The 22,860-nt window shown below is 34.2% G+C and overlaps 2 protein-coding genes across 7 annotated transcripts; one reads left to right on the top strand and one right to left on the bottom strand.

The window, feature by feature from the left end:
• The first annotated feature begins 2,327 nt into the window (after positions 1-2,327).
• LOC107816693 (uncharacterized) lies at positions 2,328-3,519 on the top strand. Its single transcript, XM_016642434.1, has 2 exons — positions 2,328-2,343; positions 3,053-3,519. Exons 1-2 carry the CDS (start codon positions 2,328-2,330, stop codon positions 3,517-3,519), a joined length of 483 nt encoding a protein of 160 aa, XP_016497920.1.
• Positions 3,520-10,447: 6,928 nt separating this feature from the next.
• LOC107816696 (uncharacterized) lies at positions 10,448-22,423 on the bottom strand. 6 transcript variants are annotated; one of them, XR_012703129.1, is made up of 21 exons: positions 22,076-22,423; positions 20,831-21,142; positions 20,101-20,289; positions 19,926-20,009; positions 19,349-19,408; positions 18,586-18,630; positions 17,883-18,082; positions 17,278-17,739; positions 16,953-17,079; positions 16,649-16,846; positions 16,367-16,456; positions 15,505-15,567; positions 15,130-15,204; positions 14,985-15,035; positions 14,701-14,728; positions 14,471-14,548; positions 14,136-14,270; positions 12,312-12,419; positions 11,250-11,315; positions 10,780-10,943; positions 10,448-10,688 (listed from the first exon to the last, which is right to left on the bottom strand). XR_012703129.1 is itself a non-coding variant. In XM_016642437.2 (19 exons), the coding sequence occupies exons 2-19, from the start codon at positions 21,122-21,124 to the stop codon at positions 10,875-10,877; spliced, it is 2,394 nt and encodes a 797-aa protein (XP_016497923.1). In that variant the 5' UTR covers positions 21,125-21,142; positions 22,076-22,423; the 3' UTR covers positions 10,448-10,874. The 6 variants fall into 6 exon arrangements, 3 of the variants coding, with proteins under 3 accessions (XP_016497923.1, XP_075095187.1, XP_016497924.1); XR_012703128.1 differs by having other exon boundaries at positions 10,448-10,943; XR_001655021.2 differs by lacking the exon at positions 14,701-14,728.
• Between the last annotated feature and the right edge of the window lie 437 nt (positions 22,424-22,860).

Here is a 22,860-nt window from a genome sequence, read left to right as displayed (position 1 = left end):
TATCCTTCCCAAACTTTACTTGTAAGATTACACTGAATATGTTATTATTATTGTTGAAATAAAATTTATATATCTGAAAATTCCGTAAAAATACAATATAACATAATAATAAAAAATATTTAAAAACTCTCAAGACAAAATAATATCACATAAATGGGACAGAAAGATTAAGTATTTATTTAAGGGACCATTTGGGTTGCAGAATCTTGTGTACATGGGGATAAAACTAATGGTTCTGATCATAATATTATTGCTATCTTTTCTCCCCTTTTTTTCTCACTTATATTCACACACACACATACAACAGTGTACTGTGTGCAAAATATAATGAGTGAGAGGGGTCTCAGTTGTATCTGCAACTGCTGCAACTATTCTGCTTTTATGGCAGCTATTGTCTCTGACAACTTATACGGAAATCCATAAACTAAAGTTTTCTGTAAACAAATCAAACTAATTATTATACTAAGTGTAGGAGTTTTTTATGCCCCTAGGCTTATCAGAGTTTTCTGATATTTTACAGTACTGTGACTGTCCCACTGTGACCAGTGCCTGGTAGATGGATCATGAGAAGATTGTACGTTGTGCTTAGCTTTTACTGCAAAAAACTTCTTATAGCCAAACTTACTTTTACTTTTCATCTCTGTTACTTTAACCACTACCCCACTCACTCCACTTACATTTTCACCTTACTTCTGTTCCTACTTCCTAGTTTATTTTGATGCCCTTTTTCCCTCTTCCTTTTTCCTTTGCTAAGACTTATGAGTGGCTGGGGATTAGTTGATTACTTTTTCAAATATATAGGAGTATAATATTTGTAACATGAGCCGGATACCGGGTAAAAAATCAAAAATATATAGTGAAAATAGTGCGGTGCAGCTATTTTTCGAACTGGTAATTAAAAAAATAGTTAATGTCTGTAAAGTCATTAAAATCACTATTTTTGCGAAAACACAAAAAGTTCTAGCATAATATGCGGGATTATGGACTTCCTGCATATAAACTTCCAGCATATTATGTTGTAACTCCAGCACAAGAAAAGTTTCAGTATAATATGATGGATTATGAAGTTCTTGCATATAAACTTCCCGCATATTATTTCCAGCACATTATGCTGAGAGCTCATACGTAAAAATTTCGAACTTCAGCATATTATGCTGGAATATTTATCGAATTTTTAAGGATTTTTTGTTCAGATTTTATTTTTACATGAAAAAATGGCTAAATTTCGATTACTTTTGAAATCGTGACTATTTTTTAATTAACCAGTTGTAAATCTAGCAATTTTATTTTTATTTTTTCCCAAATATATATTGTCACAAAGAAGTAGTTAACAAATAAGTGATTCTTCCTATATACTAACTTAATCCATTAATAATCAATTATAATACGAATAGAAGAAAATAATCCGACAAATTGATTTTTTGTTTTGTTTTATTTACATCTCATGAATATATTTTATCGATCAAGGGCCATATAGTTAAAAGAATATTTGTAACGATCCTGTACTCCTTAGTCTTAATCTTGAATCCTTCCTTGAGTTAGAAGCAAAAAATTAATTGTTGCCATGAGGTAGATCACATGAATGGGAAGAATGTGAAGATGCGTATTTATCTTACTAGTCCATAACCAGTTTAATTAACTCTTAATATTGACAATAATAACAACAACAACAACAAACTCAATATATCCTACAAGTGAGGTCGAAAAATGTATCAAGACCTTACCTCTATCTTATAAAGATATAAAAGATATTTCTGATGGACCATCGATTCAAGACAAGTATAATCACAGCAGTAACGAAAAAAATATGACGGTGATGAAGCCTTGAAAAGAAGAAGGATTATCTCTTAAGATTGAAATGCTGAGTTGCCTTAATTTATTATAAATGAATTTATCCATTGCAAGTTGCAACTTTCATTTAAGAAGGAGGAGAAACGGTATAAATATAAGTCAAAACGTTCATCATGAAACAAAGTAGTAGGATAGTTATTTCTGTGACAAGATCTCAAAAGCAACCAAATTTGACTGAGATAAAAAAAATCTTAGACGTTCCTCATGATAGAGAGAAAAGTACGTTACGTTTTGGTGGCCAATAAGTTTAAGGCCCGTATAATTAATATTTAATTAATAAGTAAATCTCATCCGTCCGATCGGTTACTTGATGGATGTACCAGATTAAATGAGAACCTCTATAAATTGGTCCTCTCCCCACCCATTAGGGTTACCGTATTTTATTTTCTCTTTCTTCCATCACTAAAGTCGGCGGTAATGAAAGCTAGGGTAAGGGGCGAGAAATCAATCTGAATTAATGCTTCCGCTTCACGATAATGGCTTACGATTCAGGTATGTTTTCTATACGATTTTGTGTAAGATTATCATGTTCAAGATCCTGATATGCAATTAAAGTTTATGCTAACATGTGGTATCCGAGCCTGGATATTTGAACGGATAATTTTTTTGAAAGAAAGACTAGATTATGATGTATGTATAACTGTTCCAACGTGATTATCGAATTGCTTTCAATTCGCCATTATAATTTGTATTGCTTTCGAATCTGATGAGGCATCGATAATAAATCATTGTTTTAAAGGTTCCATCATACTCACTATTCATAAAACAATTGATCCACCTTTGGGTAAATCTTTAAGTTCTAGCAATAATGAAAGTTAATTTATCAATTTATTCAATAATAGGCATTTCATTAGTTTTATGGATAAACTATAATTTTATGGATAACTGTAATTTTATGGATAACTGTAATTTTATGTATGCATATTTTTCATAAATATACTAGTTTGACCACTTTGACGACTAACAAACTATATAAACATAAATGCACACATAAAATAGATATCTCAAGATTTATGCATGTGAATACTTTAAACATTTCAGTTTGATCACTTTGGTGACGAATTTAATTGCCTACTAAAGACTAAATGGCTTTAAATTATGATAGTGTGTCGTAGTATTTACCCAAAGGAGAATTGCGATATACTTTTATTATTTTACTGAATCCATATTGATTTGTGAGCATATATTATATATTTTGCAGCTATTCCTCTTCATTCACATGCTTCGTCTGTTACTGTGTTCAACGGATTGAACTTCTCTGAATGGCGTGAACAAGTCCAGTTCCACTTAGGTGTGATGGATCTTGACTTGGCTCTGCTGAATGATAAGCCTGCTGCCATTACTGATTCGAGTAGCGCGGATGAGAAGTCTTTCCATAAAGCATGGGAATGCCCTAACAGGCTAAGCCTTATGTTTATGCGAATGCATATTGCCAACAACATTAAGAGCACTATTCCACAAACAGAAAGTGCCAGGGAATACCTGAAGTTTGTGGAAGAATATTTTCGTTCTGCAGATAAGTCTCTCACTGGTACACTAATGGCTGAACTCACGGACATGAAGTTTGATGGGTCACGTAGTATGCAAAATCTTATTATCGAGATGACTAACATTGCAGCAAGACTTCAGACCTTGGGGATGAAAGTGGATAGTTCCTTTTTGGTTTAGTTTATTCTGAACTCGTTGCCTCCTGAGTATGGACCTTTTCAAATTAACTACAATACTATTAATGATAAGTGAAATGTTAGTGAATTGTCCAGTATGCTTACTCAGGAGGAGTCAAGACTTAAGAAACAAGGGAGTCATTCAATTAACCTCATGGGTTAAGGAGCTGGTAAAAGGACTTAAAGTGAAGCCCAACAAGTTCAAGAAGAAGAAAGCACCTGCTAAAGCTCCACAGGATGCTAAGAAGAAACATAAGGCAGATATGTGTCATTTCTGTAACAAGGAAGGACATTATCAGAAAGATTGCCTGAAACGTAAAGCTTGGTTCGAAAAGAAAGGTACAATTAGTGCTTTTGTATATTTTGAATCAAATTTAATAGAAGTTCCTAATAATACTTGGTGGCTTGATTCTGGTGCAACTGCTCATGTATCTACTACGTTGCAGGGATTCCTTATGATCCAAACTACAAATCCAAATAAGGATTTCTTGTTCATGAAAAATCGTATGAAGGCTCCAATTGAAGGCATAGGGACTTATCGTTTGATCTGGATTTGATTTAAAGTTTGGAAATGGATGTTTTAATTTATATAAGAATGCTATTTTTTATGGTTCTAGTTTTCTTAATGATGGTTTATATAAACTGAAACTCGATATTGGTTTTTCTGAATCTCTTCTTAATGTTCAACATAATGCTGGAATTAAACGTAGTTCACTAGATGAAAGTTCTGCTTACTTGTGGCATAGACGTTTGGGTCATATATCCAAAGAAAGGTTAGAAAGATTAGTAAAGAATGAGATAATTCTGAATCTAAATTTTACTGATCTTACTGTATGTTTGGATTGCATTAAGGGAAAGCAAACCAAACATAGTAAGAAAGGTGCCACAAGAAGCACCCAACTTCTTGAAATTATACACACTGATATTTGTGGATCCTTTGATGTTCCATCTTTTAGTGGAGAAAAATATTTTATCACTTTTATCGACGACTTTTCACGTTATGGATACATCTATTTGCTGAAAGAAAAATCTCAAGCAAAAGATGTTCTCAAAGTGTTTGTTAATGAGGTTGAAAGGCAATTAGACAAAAAGGTAAAAATTATTAGGTCAGATAGAGGTGGTGAATATTATGGAAAATATAATGAATCAGGATAATGTCCAGGTCTATTTGCAAAGTTTCTCGAGGAACATGGCATATATGCACAGTATACTATGCCAGGAACACCTCAACAAAATAGTGTTGCAGAAAGGCGTAATCGAACACTTATGGATATTGTTAGGAGCATGATTAGTAATTCTTCATTACCCAAATCATTGTGGATGTAAGCTCTTAAAATCGTTATATATTTATTAAACAGGGTTCCTAGTAAGACAGTTTCAAAGACCCCATTTTGAACTATGGACAGGAAGAAAACCTAGTTTAAGGCACCTGCATGTTTGAGGTTTTCCAGCGGAAGCTAGAGTTTATAATCCACAAGAAAAGAAATTAGATTATTGAACAGTAAGTGGTTACTTTATTGGTTACCCAGAAAAATCTAAAGTGTTTGTGTTTTACTGTCCAAACCATAGTTCGAGAATTATTGAAACTGGTAATGCAAGATTCATTGGGAATGGTGAAGTTAGTGGGAGTGTTGAAAAGCAAAGTGTGGAAATAAAAGAGGCGAGGGTCAATATTCTATTACCCACGAATATGTCTACTTCCACACAAATACCAAATATTATTCCAGTTGTTGAAGAACACTTTGACAACACCGAGCAACATTTGGATGAAACACTTTATGAAGAAACTGACTCTCAAATATCTGACACAAATGAACCACAAGAAATGCCATTAAGAAAATCTCAAAAAGTTAAAAAATCGGCTATTTCGGATGATTACGTGATTTATTTGCAAGAGTCAGATTTTGACATTGGTCTTAATAAGGATCCGATTTTATTTTCACAAGCCATAGAAAGTAATGAGTATGACAAATAGATTGATGCCATAAAGGAAGAGCTAAAATACATGGAATACAATAAAGTCTAGAATCTCGTTGAATTGCCAGAAAGTTCTAAAAGAATCGGGTGTAGATGGGTTTTTAAGACGAAACGTGATTCAAATGGCAATATTGAACGATACAAAGCCAGAGTTGTTACCAAGGGTTATATTCAAACAGGAGATATTGACTATAAAGAGACCTTTTCACCGGTCTCAAAGAAAAACTCGTTAAGAATTATTATGGCTTTGGTGGCTCATTATGATTTAGAGTTACACCAAATGGATGTGAAAACTGCCTTTCTTAATGGAGACCTCGAGGAGGAAGTTTATATGGACCAACTAGAGGGTTTCGAAACTAAAGAAAAAGGTCAAATGGTGTGTAAACTGAAGAAGTCAATATATGGACTTAAACAAGCCTCACGACAATGGTATATAAAGTTTAATGATACCATGACATCTTTTAGATTTATGAAAAAAAACCGTTGATCAGTGTATATACCAAAAGATCAATGGGAGCAAGTTTATATTTTTAGTCCTATATGTTGATGATATTCTACTTGCTGCTAATGATTTAGGCATATTGCGTGAGACTAAAGATTTTCTCTCTAAGAATTTTGAAATGAAAGATATGGGTGAGGCATCCCAAGTGATAGGAATAGAAATATTTCGTGATAGATCACAAGGATTATTGGGATTGTCTCAGAAAGACTATATCGAAAGAATTCTAAAGAGATTTAATATGAACAATTGTTCAGCAGGAATTGTTCCAATTCAAAAAGGGGATAAATTTAGTCTCATGCAATGACCTAAGAATGACGTAGAACGAAAGGAAATGGAATCAATTCCCAACTTTTCAATTGTTGGTAGTCTGGTGTATGCTCATAATTGCACAAGATCGGATATTAGTTTTGCGGTCGGAATGCTAGGAAGATATCAGAGTAACCCATGAATTGATCACTGAAAAGCTGCAAAGAAAGTTTTGAGGTACCTGAAAGGAACGAAGGATTACATACTCATGTATAGGAGATCCAAGCATTTGGAAGTTGTTGGATACTCAGATTCAGATTTCGCTGGATATATTGACACTAGAAAATCCATGTTTGGTTATTTGTTCCAATTAGCTGAAGGAGCAATATCGTGGAAGAGTGCCAAACAGTCTGTCATTGCTACATCCACGATGGAAGCAGAATTTGTGGCATATTTTGAAGCCACGACTCATGCATTATGGCTGCAAAACTTTATTTAAGGACTTGGGGTTGTCGACACCATTACCAAGCCGTTGAAAATTTACTGTGATAATTCTGTAGCAGTATTCTTCTCCAAGAATGATAAGTACTCCAAAGGTGCCAAGCATATGGAATTAAAGTACTTTACCGTCAAGGAGGAAGTTCAGAAACAAAAAGTGTCACTTGAGTATATTAGAACTGATCTCATGATTGCAGATCCGTTAACGAAAGGTTTACAGCCAAGGACATTTAAGGAACATGTACATATAATGGGTCTTGGCTGTATTTATGATTGATGTATTTATGATTTTTGACACTCTGAGCTCATTTACGTGTTTCTGATATGCATTAATGATTTTTTGTTTCTCATAATGGTGTACACATTATTATTTCGAGATGTTGCAGGATAAGTCTCAATGAGACATTATTGTGGATCGTAATATTTTATAGCTTATGAACCTGATACGATAAATTACTAATGTTGTAGTATATGGAAGGGAGTATGTAGACAAATTATATATAACCGCCATAACTCACATTTACTAGTTTATCGTATTGTGGTATTTATGGTGGACATTATAGAAGAGATTTGTGTATGCGCAACTAATGTTCCTATATTAAATATTAATATTATGTGATTATTGGGCCAAGTGGGAGAATATAAGATTTTCTTACGTTTTGGTGGCCCAATAAGTTTAAGGCTCATAATTAATATTTAATTAATGAGTAAATCTCATCCGTCCGATCGGTTACTTGATGGATGTACCAGATTAAATGAGAACCTCTATAAATTGATCCTCTCCCCACCCATTAGGGTCACCGTATTTTATTTTTCTCTCTTCCATCACTAAAGTCGGCGGTAACGAAAGCTAGGGCAAGGGGCGAGAAACCAATCTGAATTAACGCTTCTGCTTCACGATGATGACTTACGATTCAGGTATGTTTTCTATACGATTTTGTGTAAGATTATCATGTTCAAGATCCTGGTATGCAATTAAAGTTTATGCTAACAAATTTTGCAAGTTGAAGTTTGACCATAAAATTTTAATAAGTTACAGTATTGAACTTTAAGTGAAATATAATTATTTACCAAAAGAATTTAAATATAATTACTTCAAGCTGAATTAGTGGTTTGAAGGTGTATTTCAAGTTAAGTTTTCAATTATTCAACTTCAGATACCATTCTTCAACTTCTACAATATATTTTTGTTTCTAAGTAAAGTTTATGTCTAATCAGAACTGCAACTTCAAATAATCTCTTTTTTTTCAACTTTAACTCAAATTTTGTCCAAACGCCTAACAACTTGTTTGGATGGTTGTTACATGTCGTTATATAATGTATCGTGTTGCATTATATTGTATAATGTATCATATTGTATTGTATTGCACTGTATCGTTTGATGAATATAATGTTCGGATAAATTGTATCATTTGCCGTTATGTTATGATATCACGCCCAGCAATATGAATAATAAACTTGCAATATTGTAAAGAAAAATTTTGATACGGGGTAAAATTATTATATAAAAAGGTAAGGTAAATGATAAAATAAAATAATTTAATAATAATGAAGAGTGAGATGAGAGAAAAAGACAAGGTAACGACGCAATCACACCAAATCGGTCGTTACATAATGTGACAAATTTCGTCGTTATGTAACGATGGAATTAACAATACAATATAATAAAATTTAAATAACAATTAAAATAAATATTATATTTAAAGTAACAATACGATACAATATAATAGGTAACAGTCATCCAAACAAGTTGAAAAATCTAGTTTTAAAGAAGCCCGAAAAACAGCGGAGAATTTAACAAACCAAAAACTTTGCTAAGTACAATATTTGTTTCTTTATTTTGGTTGTTCGAAGAGGGGTACAAAGTGTTGTGTACAGTTCCGACATGCATACAGGTGAGTTGTTGTGTCATTTTGGGTTCAATAAATGCAAATGCATTTTTGAGTTAATAAAGGGATAACTCTGAGCACATAATGTCCTACACAAGCAACTTGAATTGCACCAGAGAAAAAAACCAATCAAATACTAGTTTGATTGTTTAGTTAACATTGCAAAAAATTTACATAATCAGAAATGACTGTACATTAATGATGAATAACAGATTTAGTACGATCTTAACATAAATATTACAGAAACCCTAAAATTTTGTATTGCAGTTCAGAACTATTATTGTTACTCTTTTTTGGTGTTTGGATCTTCACGTAATTTGAACTTCTTATTTTATCATTAATGACATGTTTATTTAGACACAAAAATCTCATGTGATGTTTAAAGATATAAGCTTCGAAAAGTCTTTTTAAACTTTGTGTCTAATTGAACTATGCAACATAAAATATTAAAGCAACTAGTTATAATAGTCTCGCCCATTAGTAATATTGTCCGTTTTGACCAGACCCGCACGGCTTTAAAATACGTCAATGATATGTCTACTTGTATACCCAATATCTCTTACGAGTTTTGTCGATGCGGAATAGTCTTCCAAATTACATCTGAATGTATTCCTTTGTGTGATAGCAGGAAATTGCAGGGTGCCAAATATAAGGACTTTTTATGTAGGTGTACTCTAAATGCACATTACTAACAGAGGTTAAGCCCTAACATTTTACAAGACCCCAAAAAACTATCATTAGTAAAGCATCCAAAAGACTGACAATACTGTTTTACCCTCTCTCTCTCTCTCACACACACACACACGCACAACAGAGGCAGTCATATTTTCAACTCATAAATTTCCTTATCAAATTTCCTAAAAGCACAAGTAGTATTAGTTGGCAAAACAGTACGTAAAAAACAATCAATATTTCACATGACTCGAAAAGGCATGCAATTGCAAATGGCCCTATCAGTTTTTAAGACTGGTCTGACAAAGCAGGACCATTTTATCTGACTCCAGCTCCTTGCTGTTTCATTAAGGTTTTCTTTACCTGAGAATTGACTCTTTTCCCAACATTAACATGTCATATCAGTATCCTTAACCTGTCTTAGAAGTATGACCCTTTGTCTGTAAAATTTGCTTGTCACTGATACCCTAATCACTCTTTAAGCAGCATTTCCTGCAACTCTCATGTGCTACAGACGGCTAACAAAAGGAATGAAAGTGATCGACACATAAGCTCTTATAAGGGGTCGTTTGATTGGTGGGATAAGGGATAATAAACCCGAGATAATTTTATCCCACGTTTGATCATGAGACCGTTCCAATTTATGTCAACTTATCCCCTTTCTAAATTTGAAAACAATATAGCTTAAACTTCCAATTCTACCATTAATGAGAAGTTTTTATAACCACACAAATACTTTGGACTCCTTTTTGACTTGTTTAAGACCACAAAATCTAAAAATCTTCATTTTTTCTTAAACTACGTGCCCAGTCAAACAGATTCACATAAATTAGAACGAAAAGAGTATTAATTAGTCCGAGAACCATAGCTAATCTCATAGAATATCCCAACTTATGAGATATACTTGTGTATCCCATCATGGTAACCAAACGACCTCTTAAGTGTTTTTGTCAATAGAGCAACTCTTGGTGGATGCTCGTAAAATATCTCACACAGAGATCTGCTCACATCTTTAGACAGTTGGACACGAGTTAAAGTAGATCTTTTAACCCCTTACCGCTATGGAGCAAAAATAAAACTAACAAGGGATAGAAGGTGGACGAACTTGGGAAGGAAATTTTTTGGGGCAGTTGAAATGACGAAGCCAGTTCAAGAAATCGCGCAGAGCAACTTTTTTATACTCAGAACCTTCTGATATTTCAAAAAGTGAGCAGCTCCAGAAATTAAAGATTGGTACTAGCAGTTGTGTTTTCACTCTCAAACTAAACGAGGAGAAAGAGCAGAGTTCAGTATAGATAAATTAACTTTTGCCAGAACTCCACTCACTGTACAGATATATTCTACATCCTTTCATGTTCTCCATTGCATAGGCTGCTTGGTATGCCTGAGCTGATAAATCGAATAAAGAAAAACACGAGACTGATGTTAGATATCAGTACAAACTGATTAAATGTTCTATCTTCTATGATACACAACTCACCCTATATTAGATTTTGAGCGATAAATCTATAAGCTACAGATACAGGAACTTGCGTTCCACTATTACATCACGAATTGGATCTTTGCATGGCGCCTCTATTCCTTCTGGAAGAAAGAGAGTACAAAATCTGTATGTACAGAAAACATCTGTGTGTCCACGAAAAGCTGTTTCATCAATAGAAAGAAAAAAATAACAGATTAGCATGTTCTTTGAGGAAAACCAAAAATGACTTTACCGTAAGATGAAGTGAACATTTGAACGTACACAATTTTTTATATGGAAAAAGTGGCAAGTGAAGTTTATTACAATCTATAATGGGCTTGCATCACATCAATTGATACCCTAAATAATAATAATAATAATAATACAAAAAGTTTCTAGCTTCCGTATATGCAGATTCAGTATTGCAAGCGAAACTATATGGCTTCAGATAACAACAGTTGAAAAAAGTTGGAAGCATAAGCACACACCTTCATAAAGGGCCGATCTCGACTTGGGAAAGACTCAATAAAGCTCTCCTTCAAGAGTAGAGATACCTGATAATAAAAGGACAGGATAAAGAATTCCGAGTTAAAAAGAAGTTTCTTTACCAGTCAGTGTAAGCATGAAAAGCATATGTATTTCTTCTTAAAAGCTGTGATGTTTATCAAACTGTACATATTGTTACAAAAAAAAAAAAAAATAACAGCAACTAGCATACCAGTTAAGCAAAGGAGCTCACACTAAAGGAAAACTGAGATTTTAACAATGCAAATCTTCATAAAATCTGATGTTTATATCCAATCACCAAATGGAGCAGAAAATAGGGAAAGTTTCAGATAAGTTATGCTTCTACCATCTGAAACTATGCAACTCGGTGATGCATGTGAATTTTACCTTCAAATGTTTTCGAGCAAACTATACTATAACAAAACTGTGTCTCCAGGTTAACAGTAACTCTGGTGTAAATTTTCGTATGTACAAAAATAGACAATTTTGAAGAGGTTCTCCTCAATTTTTGGTACTCGGATACAACAACAAAAAAAAAAAATCAGTAATTCCCACAAATGGGGTCTGGGGAGGGTAGTGTGTACACAGACCTTACCCTACCCCAAAGAGGGCAGATAAGCTGTTGAATCATTGATAGTAAATTCAGAAGATAGGAGCTTCAAACTACATTTTAGTGTGTAAAGTTGCTCAAATATTAAATTACTGTTTCAATTTCTGCGATGGATAAACCGGTCATACGGTTTACAGCAGGTTAAGCATGAATCTTGAAGAATCCGCACCAAGTATCAATTTCAATTGTTCCCTATTTGGAACAGGTTTTGCCAAAGAGTCTAGACAACGTTTAGTTCTGAATAATTAAGTTACAGATACCGCTCGAAGCAATACAAGTACAATCACTAGGTCCAGGTTAATTGAGCCAGTGCATTTTACTTTCTCTTGGTTCTTTCGTTAATTTTCTTCAAAACATTCCAGAGCATTTAAAAAAAAGACTTCTTCACACAAGTAATCAGCCCGATCAAATACTCTGAGGAGAAGCTACAAACCTTATCATCATTTGATTGGACATTAGTAATTGTATGTGAACGAAGGTTTGAGCACAGAGAATCCAGGTAAGACCGCAACACTGCTAGGAAACACTTTGCAGCTTCAACCTAAAAAAAATATCATGGTTAAAACAACAATAAAGACACAACCAGATATAGCCTAAACACTAATGAAGAACTTCTAGAAAAAGTTTTCAAAAAAAAAAGGTGTGTTAAAGAGACGTGGTTGAGTAGTTATATTCTTTTTGAAGATTTGTTGAATGTTTTGCAAATGGAAAAAGAACTTTTTCTTTGAACCCTGAATCCACTTCTTTACAAAAAGAGAACAGTTTTTTCAATACACACATTTTGCTACACTACTTTAAAAACTTAAACAAGCACGTTTTTGAAAAGTAAGACTTCGAAAAATTATGCACAACAAACACCACTTGTGAATCCTAAATGTTCCTTAATAGGCCATCAATTGATTGAACTCAAGTAAGATTCTTTGTGCATAAGAGGGGCCACAGAAGTAAATACTCCGTGGGATAGCTGAAGGAAGAAAAGATAAAAGGACCAGGACAATATCTTCAATAAAACTCTTAAGAGATAATAGCTACTCTACATACCTTCAGTTTACATTGTATGATTGTAAATGTTTCATATAAAATAACAAGTATTCAGGTCTACATATACAAATGAAATGGAACATCTCCTCAACAGTTCACCGGTCTAATCATTTCTACCAATTCACAATTCAACTTGCAAAGATGGATCCACTGGTGGAGCTACGAGTTCATCGGGGTAACATACTTTGCTAACATTTTCTCAAAAACTAGGTGGTTACAGATAGAAACTAATACTCCCTCCTGCCCAAATGCAGAAACCACCTTCTACAAGCACACAAGTAAAGAATCTCAAAGCTCGCCCTTAATATGGTACTATTTTTACCCAATAAGAGGAACTCCAATTTACAGTTACATCCTCATTAATCATTTTGGGTGCTGGGTCAAAAGGAGAGACAATATAAGACAGATTGAGCATCTCCAAATGGGGTAAGGATTAAAATGGTCAAATAAGTGATTACCCATTCAGAAGGAAAGGAATATGAGCATTTGTAAAGGGATAAAGATTAAGATGGTTAAATAAGTGAATCACACATTCAGAGGAAATGAAGATTGTGAATCCTTGTAACAAGGAGAAAACAACATACTAAGGTTGAATTCAAGTTCATGAGGCTCCAAAAGTGAAAAACTAAATTAGACCTTTGACACTATAATAACTTTTCATTGCATTTAAAAGTAACCTACTTATGTAATTCCAAACGGGCATAACTGCATTCATTTGTCCTTCTACATCTTTTTCTTTTCTTTTGCATTCATATGTCACACTTTTGCATAATATTTGTGTTACTGCTTTTCCATTTATTTGCTGTCTCTCACGTTGCTGATTATTTTTGGGTTTTGTTGTCACAAATCTATTGTCTCTGAGCCGAGGGTCTCCCGGAAATAGCTTCTCTACCCCTCTGGGGTAGGGGTAAGGTCTGCGTACACTCTACTCTCGCCAGACCCCACTGGTGGGATTTTACTGGGTTGTTGTTGTTGTTGTTGCTTGTGGATGGTACAATAGACTATAGTTCAACAAACTCACAGACTATAATCAAGCACCAAATCTATAATTAGAAATGCTTCAACCATGCTATTCTGGGAATAAAACAAGTATATCAGTGGCTTTAGTTGGAAGCAACCAGCTAAGTTAGACGAGTCAAAATATAAATCATGGCTGCCCCTATGGCAGTGGACAGAAAAAAGAATGGAAGGGAAGCAATGAAAGGTGTAGGAATACCTGAACATCTGTGCACTCATAAACTGGCCTTTTTCTTGCCAGATAACTTTCTCCCACCAGCTTTGCATGGTAAGGACTTAAGCAAGAGTATAACTCCTTTTGCTGCGGAAGTTGTGGTATAGTTGGTGACTTCACCTGAATTCCAATGTAATACACAGGAAAAGAATATCCCTCTTAGAAAACTTAATCACAAGCAATAAAAACTTCACAACATCATATGCAGTACTAAGTAAAAAAGTTTTGATAAACAAAAACTAAGAAGACAGTCTACTGGAGAGAGGAGCAAACAATTTCTGTCTTCAGCTCATGCAAAAGAAATGACTTAGTTTATGAACCTGGTTCTTGTTAGCATCTACAAGGACGATATTTGTTAACTTTGACTGAACCTCAGAGGTTTTGTTCTTCACACCTACCTACTCAAAGATAAGGAAAAAAAACAAATAAAGAAACAAAATATAAGTAAATTCACCATAAACAATCCCTTGTGACCTAAGAAATAAACAATCAAAAAACAAATTACATTCTCACACAGACAAGATCAGCTAAATACAGGAAGAAAACATACTGAATGATTTCCCAATAATGCAAGATATCTACGAAGAAAGAGCAGGAAAAATGATGTCATGGCACAAGATATACAAGATAGTGAAGAAAACATTCATCATTGGCGAAGAGAGCATTTACAAACCCATCGACTTTTACTCGCAATGAAACAAACCCCTCATTCAAGTACTCCAATTGTTTTAAGAATGGCCTCATCTAACTTCCAACAAAACCTTTTTACTTGCACATATCTTTGGGGGCCAATTATGAAAGACAAGGAAAGGCCTAAGACAGGGATATACTCACTATATAGGGAACGGGTGCATCAAGAAAATCCAGCATGTCATTTGGCAAAACCTGGACAATTCGCACGTCAAGAAAGTTAGATAAATCAGGAAACACAATAGATCTATTCCTTGAGGAAAAAAATTCATCGCCAACTATAAGTTACCGGCATTATCAAGCTTTGCCACTGATAAGGACGAATCAAAGGGATAATGGACAGAACACAAGCAGACAATATTCCCTGCAATTAAGTAACTCAAATTAGATTCTGCATCAAATATTTAGGGCTTCCCTAGAATATCAGTTCTAACGATCATGCCAATTCTAAGGGAAATTGTGGATCTAGAAAGAAGGTCTTCACCTAACACGTTACATGTATTTGAAAAACAAAAATCAATCTTCAAATTAATAAAAGGTGTGCTGACTAGGCAGAACAAACTAATCAAGAAAACATCCAGAATTTGAAGTCAAAACAGCACTCATATGATGCCAAACCTGACTGAATCATACCATACAAAAGATGCCGCCAACTGATACGTACCAAATTTGAACAAACCACAACAATTTGCTTCTCCAGTAAAGCTGCCGCAAACAGTGTCAGCACCTATAAGATGCAAGTAGGAACAATAATGTCAAAAGACTTTAACAAGCATGCGAGAATCTTCATAGTCAAACATTGAGAGATTAAATAGACTCAAGCATAACTTAGATATAGGAGTGCGAATGATTTGATTATCTAAAAATCAGAAAAAACAATACTGTATAGAGCTTGAGCAATTATCTAAAAATCCAAAAAACTAAACCCATCTCCCATTCTGTTGATAAGAAAAACCATGATTTCGCTTAACCTTCTACTTTCATTTTTAAAATAAATAAATAAATAAAGACAAAGTGGAGGCCTCCGCAAGAGGTATGCTACCATAGCAGCTCAGAAATAGGACAATATTAATAAAAATAATTAATTTTAAAAAATGACAAAGAAAAGAAACATGTGTTCCATGTTTTAAAGAATAATGGGAGAGCCCATTAGGCAATCAACAGGGAATTAGTCATTTTACCCTTTTAACATGTTTAAGTATTATTTCAATGATATTCTAGTAAGTTTGTAGCTGGGAGCCAGTTTTCTTTAAGAGGTTTTCCACTTCAAACCCATTACATTGAGTCAAAGTTGGAGCATCGCGTACAAGTTCCTGTCTCTACAAAGAATGAAATCATGCATACATTTTCTCTTTATTTCAGAACTTTCTTGTTCAATGCAACAGCTAATGTGGATGACATTAACCCATCTGGCATTGCATTTTTCTATACGAAATTTGGTGACAAAGAGGCAATCATATCTGATAAAGGTCAAAAAGTTTTATAGTAACACTTGTCACTAATATTCGGGTTGTATAGCCACACACATGTTCAAGCCGCAATGAGCCGCATAAGCATGCAATAGCCCAGACTGACAGAGCAGTTGCTTCCTCTTCCACCATGAGTGCATTGTGAGCCTGTATTATCGAAACCAAATTAACATAAGCTGATAATACATAGAATATCATCTATTGAAAGGTGTAGCTAGCTGGATACATTACCCATTTATCGCTATGTATATATTTATCATTGAAGCATGAAGTAAAGAGAGGGGGTGGGAGTGAGAGATGTTATGTTTTTTACCAGCAATTTCCATAAAAAGAATTTACCTCAGCTAACTCCAAACTTGTATTGCATGATTTTAAGTCAATTGTCGATCCAGCAACGTGCAAAAGCGCTTCGTCAGGTCTATGGTATTCTAAAGGATGAAGGTGATCCAGAGGATGGAACTTAATTGTTGAGCCCCTTGCAGGACATTTTAGCTGGTAATATTCACATATTATTTGCAAAGATCCATTATTGTTGGCCTACAAAGTGAAGGAGAATGAAGGGATCAGCGAAGACCTCAATAACCCACTAATTACAAGCCAGAGCTTGAAAAAATACTGGGCCTATGCTAAGTAAGATTCAAACCTTTGCCCATTCTACTATATCACTATGCTGACTTGAATCATCTTGACCAGAAAAGGATGCTTCCTCTGTTTCGGTCTCATCAAAATCACTTCTAAAATGTCTATCTTCACTAGGAGAGCCCTGGAAGCTGTAATCCAAAATTAAAAGCACTTCATAGAGGCGATGTTCTCTCAATATTTTGGATATGATAGATATATCACAAAGCAAAAAAAGGGACACAAATTTATGAGACAGATCGTAAAGAAAAGATTGTACTAAGGAGCTAATAGAGGAAGTAATATACCCTTGTCAAAAAAAAAATAAAAAAATAGAGGAAGTAATATACCTAGAGGAAGATTCAGAACTTTCACACTGATGATATCTTAAAAGTGGCAAAACAGCATGCGGTACACCCTTTTCTACCAGTTGTTTGTTATCATCAGTGGAATTATCAGAAACTTCAGGGACTTGCCTTTCAAGTATAACTTCTTTATTAGCACAATCTATGTCAGTATCAACCATACGTGCCTTGTTATCACTTCCATCTTTCTTTGGGTGTACGTACCCTTCTACAACTCTATACTCCAGCTGAGACATGTCATCAACGGTTCCACTAATCACAGAATCAGTCGTGATTGGTTGGGAGCTTTCTACAGAGCCATTCAGGATGTACTGATCTCTTTCTTCCAATGATCTGCTGGAAGGATTTTCTTCCAGATTTTCTTCCTTGTCATCAATCATAAGGGAATCAAAATTAAGATCACCAACTTGTTTTGTTAACCGCTCCAATCTTTCTTCAGTGAAAATGCTAGAAAAGGGACAAATAACAGTACTTCAGTAGGCACTAGCAACAGAGCAACAACAGCAATTACTTGCGAAGAATCTCTGAATTTTAAGAACAGCAGCAAGCGTCTGGACAAGCTAGAAAATTCAATCGAAAGAGAAACAAACCTATTTAATACACCAAAGTGAAGATCGAAAAATGGAAGTCTCGAAAGAATGCAATAACAGCGGCGTGTCGTTAAAATTTGGCGGCTAATACCCAAGCGGGTATGTTGTCCATCTGAAATCATGGAAAGCAATCCAGAGGGTTTATGGACCATTTCCTCAACTAGAACACAGCAACCGTATAGGGTTGAACTATCAGCAACCTACATCAAGAAACTTAGAGTTAAAATACATACTCCAATTTGTCAGCCACCAATTCTTTTGTCTAATTGCTTTTATCTTTTTACCTTAGGATGAGAAAGGGAGCAGAAAAAGTAAACAAAAGTGTCCTATTCATAAAGCCAAAGCTGGCACATCTATGCACAGAGTAGACATGAAAGCTGGAAGCCACTTCTTACTGTTGTTTAATTCAAAGAAAGAGCTATTAAATGTTGGTGATAAATCTAAAGTCTACAGCAGAAAGTGTAAGGCACTTCATCTTACTGTTGTATTTTCAAGTGTGTTGCACTATTCTAATTGTATATACCCACAGGAACCTGTTTAACAATAAAAACCAGACTACTAAGGAGACCAAAACAGCCGAAAAGTTGTGTAGTTTAATACTAACGTTTAAGAATAATGGTGTAGATAGAAAATTAAATCTATAAAGTTCCATGTACAACTTAATGTTATGCTCGATTACAAAAAAGAATGTCGGACGAGATACCTGAAGCCGGAACACAAAGGATAGATCACTTTGTTTAAGGTGTTCCTGGAAAAGTAGCAGCACATTAACACGTATATCCAAATACCATAAGCTTTGTATTACACCACAAAACCAAATTTGCATGCCAAAAACACAGAAGTTAGGTTGATAATTATCAGACAGATGACAAAAGAACAGATAAATATTTCGATTTCTAATGGAAAATAAACAACGGGACAGAATAGTAGTTTCCTCAATATTATAACTATATTCTCTTTGGATGGAAAGAATACTTCTTTTAAAAGGGCAATACACTACTCCAGCTCAGGAAATCATTTGGAGGAGTAACATGTTCATTTAAGGATTTTTTTTTTTAATTGGTCACTAAATATTTGAAAATATGCCAAATAGCAGATAGTCATCCCTTCATTAATTTACATATCCTTGTTTCTACAAGAAGCCTAAATCTAGCAAAAGTATAGAACCCACAGAAATATAGTCCATCAATGGAACCTAGAACATCCAGCTTCTTCTAGTTCAGAGTATCCACTGCAAAAATGCATATATGCTTAAAAAAAGTTTCTGAAAACAAAGTCTTTGTGCCTGCATAAAGCCTTCAGTCATTCTCCTATGAATATTTAATTGTCAAATAACGTATTAAGCCTTTCAGAGAGTATTTTTATCAGCTGCTTTGCAGTAAATCCCACTACAGTTTGGCTCTTCTTACAGGAATGTGTTCTTAATTATCACTTCGGAGCTTATTATTGAAAGGAATCATCACTACCTGACCCAGAAGTATTTCATTTAACTCACTCATTGATGGAGTTCTCTCAACAGCATGAACCTGTAATCAGATGCACTATTATTGAACTGTCAGAAAAGATCCACTGCAAGTATGGCTGAAAATAGAAGGTAGAGATGAGATTGAAAAGACATTATTGTTTAACCTGGTATAAAATACATTGCATTCCAAGTTCAAGCCATATTTAATTGTATCCTTTTTTCCTCTTGAAAAGGAAAGGAGATTGATACCTCACTCAGTTTGTTTTATCTTAAATCAACTAGTCCTTTTTTTTATGTTTATTTTTCTTTGTTTTCTTACCTTAGGTGGGAACGGGTAAATGTAATTGCAAGATGGGTGATCCATCACCCATAACATGGTGTATGCTTCAATAAAAGTTTTTTGCTTAATTCTTTACAGAAGTTGACCAACTGCAACCGCATTTAACACTTGAAATACTGCAAGCTAATCTCCCCTATATATCAACAATACAATGGAAACTACCCCAAAAGTTCCACGAAACCATCAGATATTATACGTCAAATAAAAGGGAAAAGGGGCTTGATAGGGATAACCCAACCTCTACTCCAGCTGGAAAGCAGAATGAGAGAAGATCCTTGTATTTCAGTGGGAGTTGCTTCTCTGGAGGGTAAACAAACAAGACCTGAAACACAAATAAGTAATAACATCTTATTGTCCATGACAATTATACGGTTCTAAGTCTATGCAAACTAAACCCCTAAGAGATTCAACACCTGAGGCTCAAGGTTAGGTTCCACCCGTGATTGACTTTGACCACCGAGTGCACTTCTAAATCTCCCGGGACCGTCTAGCTTTCTTGAAAAATAAAGCCTTTGAAGCGCTTGAATATCACAGTTAGGATGGAGTCCGACAACTACCATGCTCTCAAAAAGCCTTGATGGCTCTTTCCAAACTCTATGATCCTGCAAGCTTACATAGTATAATTATCTAACAAAACCAAAAGAACTCTGTCAGAGTATAAACTGAAAACAAGGAGTTTAACGTCTATCATTCACCATCATCGGAACTTCAGGCTGGAATTACTCCCTCGGTCCTAATTTACATGGTGCACTTTTCACTTATTGAAAGTCAATTTGACTCATTTTTAAAGCTAAATTGGATTAGATTAACTTAATATTTTAAAATAAAAATTTAGATATTCAAAAGTTACAAGAAAAGAACTATACGTTGCAATTCTTCTCATATCAATATGATGAAAAATACATCTTAAAATGTTGGTTGGTCAAAGTTCACATAGTTTTGGATCTCAGAAAGCAAAAAGTGCCACATAAATTGAGAAAGAGGGAGTAGTATTTAATTTGTAAAAAATATAGGAACGAAGTAGCACTTGGAGCAAATGCAACTAAAACCAGAATTAGATACTGAGGGAACTTTAAATGGATAACTTAATTTCCTGCAATTTAGCATACAGCAAAAAGATCCAGGGTTAGGCAAACAGCATACCAGGGATTGCAACTGAAACCTAGCCCACTGACGCTTTTGGCTAGTTAGTATTTCCGGGTTGTAGGCTCCACTTTTAACTTGAGGGGGACTGGAAAAACCTTTCATTAATCTAGAAACTTGACGCTGAAGTTTCTGAAGCTGGCTACCACTATCATCTTTAGATGAATATACAACGGAAGGTCGTGGTGACCGAACAGCAGCTGCAGCAGCAGTAACAGCTCTTGCAACATCTTCGGTTGTTTGAAAAAACGATGCACCCCAACCCGGGCTACCTGACTCTTCAATTTTCTCCATTCTCAAAGCTACTCTCTCCTACAAAGAAAAGCACAGAAACTCAGAGGATGTGATTTCAATGATATAAAGTAGAAATGCTTGCATTTTGGTGCAGATTGCATGTCAAAGCACGCTATACCAAAAACCAAATAAAGTAACAACCCAACCAGTGTAAGTTATTTCAAGTTTCAGCACATCTGCCTCCTAACAAGGGGAACAATAGTTTGTTTGTCATTTGATAACTTAAAATTGTTCTCTTTTTAAAATTAAAAAAAAAAAATCGAGTCCACGTTAAAAATCTGCTGAAGCATCAAGCAGTTAAAAACTAAACAAGTAGTATGCTCGTTCTTGATTATTCATCTTACCCCTTTTAATCAAGATATGGCTATGTATCGTTAAAACAACAGCAAATCATTTACCAAATGTAAATGTAAAATTGATAAACACTTCATAGCGATCCAGTATCAAAAGGCATATAACTACAGTAATAGCTACATAAAAAAATTCTTTAAAAAAAAAAAGATGATCTTTATCATACTATAGATCATAAAAGTTGCCCTCGGGACTAATCACAAATTACTTTAGTCCAGTCTTACACGTATAGCTCCAGTTCAACTTCTGATCAATCAAAGGACCAAATCCGTACAACAATTATAAGTATATCCAAGCTCAAAAAAGTCACATAAAGTAAGCTACTTCTGTGAACTAATTTCTTAGTAAAGGTACAAAAAGATCACAACTTTTCACCAAATAGCCACTAAATTTTAACATATCCTAAGCAAAAGCCCTATAAACAAGAACAACTTGGGTTTAACCAAAAATCATTTAACAATCCAAATCAAACCATGAGGCAAAAAATAAAAATGAATTACTAAATTAGGAAACAAGATGTAAACATCAAAGAAATCAAAATCAAGAGATATCCACATAAAAATATCACACAAAATGAGGAAATGAAGAAAAAAATGTTACCTAAATTTATCGTCAAATTGGGAAAAGACAGAGAGAGTGATGTTTTTAGATACGTAGGTATCTATCAGATAATAAGAGAAAGAGGGATTTAGACAGATGAAAAAGAGAGTAATATTCAGATTCTGTGAAAAGGAAGAAACCCCCAAAGAGAAAGGTGCAAGAAAGAAGAAGAAGCATACATGTATGTTTAATTAATAGTTACTTGGAAATTAACACAATTAGACAAATTAATTAATACTCCTAGTAGCATTTCTTTATTTAATTAATTTAATTTTATTAGATCTTCTGAGGAAAATACTTTAATGAAAAACAATGTCAGCACCAAGAGAAAAATAAAAAAGTGAATCCTCGTGTTTGACGAATGATACAACGACATGAGGACGGTCGTTTTCCCTTAATTTATTTTTTGCTTTCTTATTTTGTTTATTTAGTCATTTTGGGGTTCGAATAATTCGAATAGACGTGGATAAGCCCCATTTTGGGGCAAAACATTCTCCATCGAAAGTATTTCTAGTGCTAAAATTCGAGATTTTACTTACATTTTCTTTAGATCGTTGTTACGTGTCGTTTTACAATACATCATATTGTATTGTATTGTATTACATTATTTAATAAATATAACGTATAGATAGATTGTATCGCGTATTGTCATTTTATGATATTACGCACTAACAATATGAACAATATACTTGCAATGTTACTAAGAAAAAAAAGAATACATAGTAGAATTATTATATAAAAAAGTAAGACAAAGGATAAAATATGATTATTTAATAATACGGAAA

This window comes from Nicotiana tabacum, chromosome 2, assembly GCF_000715075.1.
Source record: "Nicotiana tabacum cultivar K326 chromosome 2, ASM71507v2, whole genome shotgun sequence".
NCBI lineage: Eukaryota > Viridiplantae > Streptophyta > Magnoliopsida > Solanales > Solanaceae > Nicotiana > Nicotiana tabacum.
The sequence above is the reverse complement of the archived record's forward strand: the minus strand, read 5'-3'. Positions and strand labels throughout refer to the sequence as shown.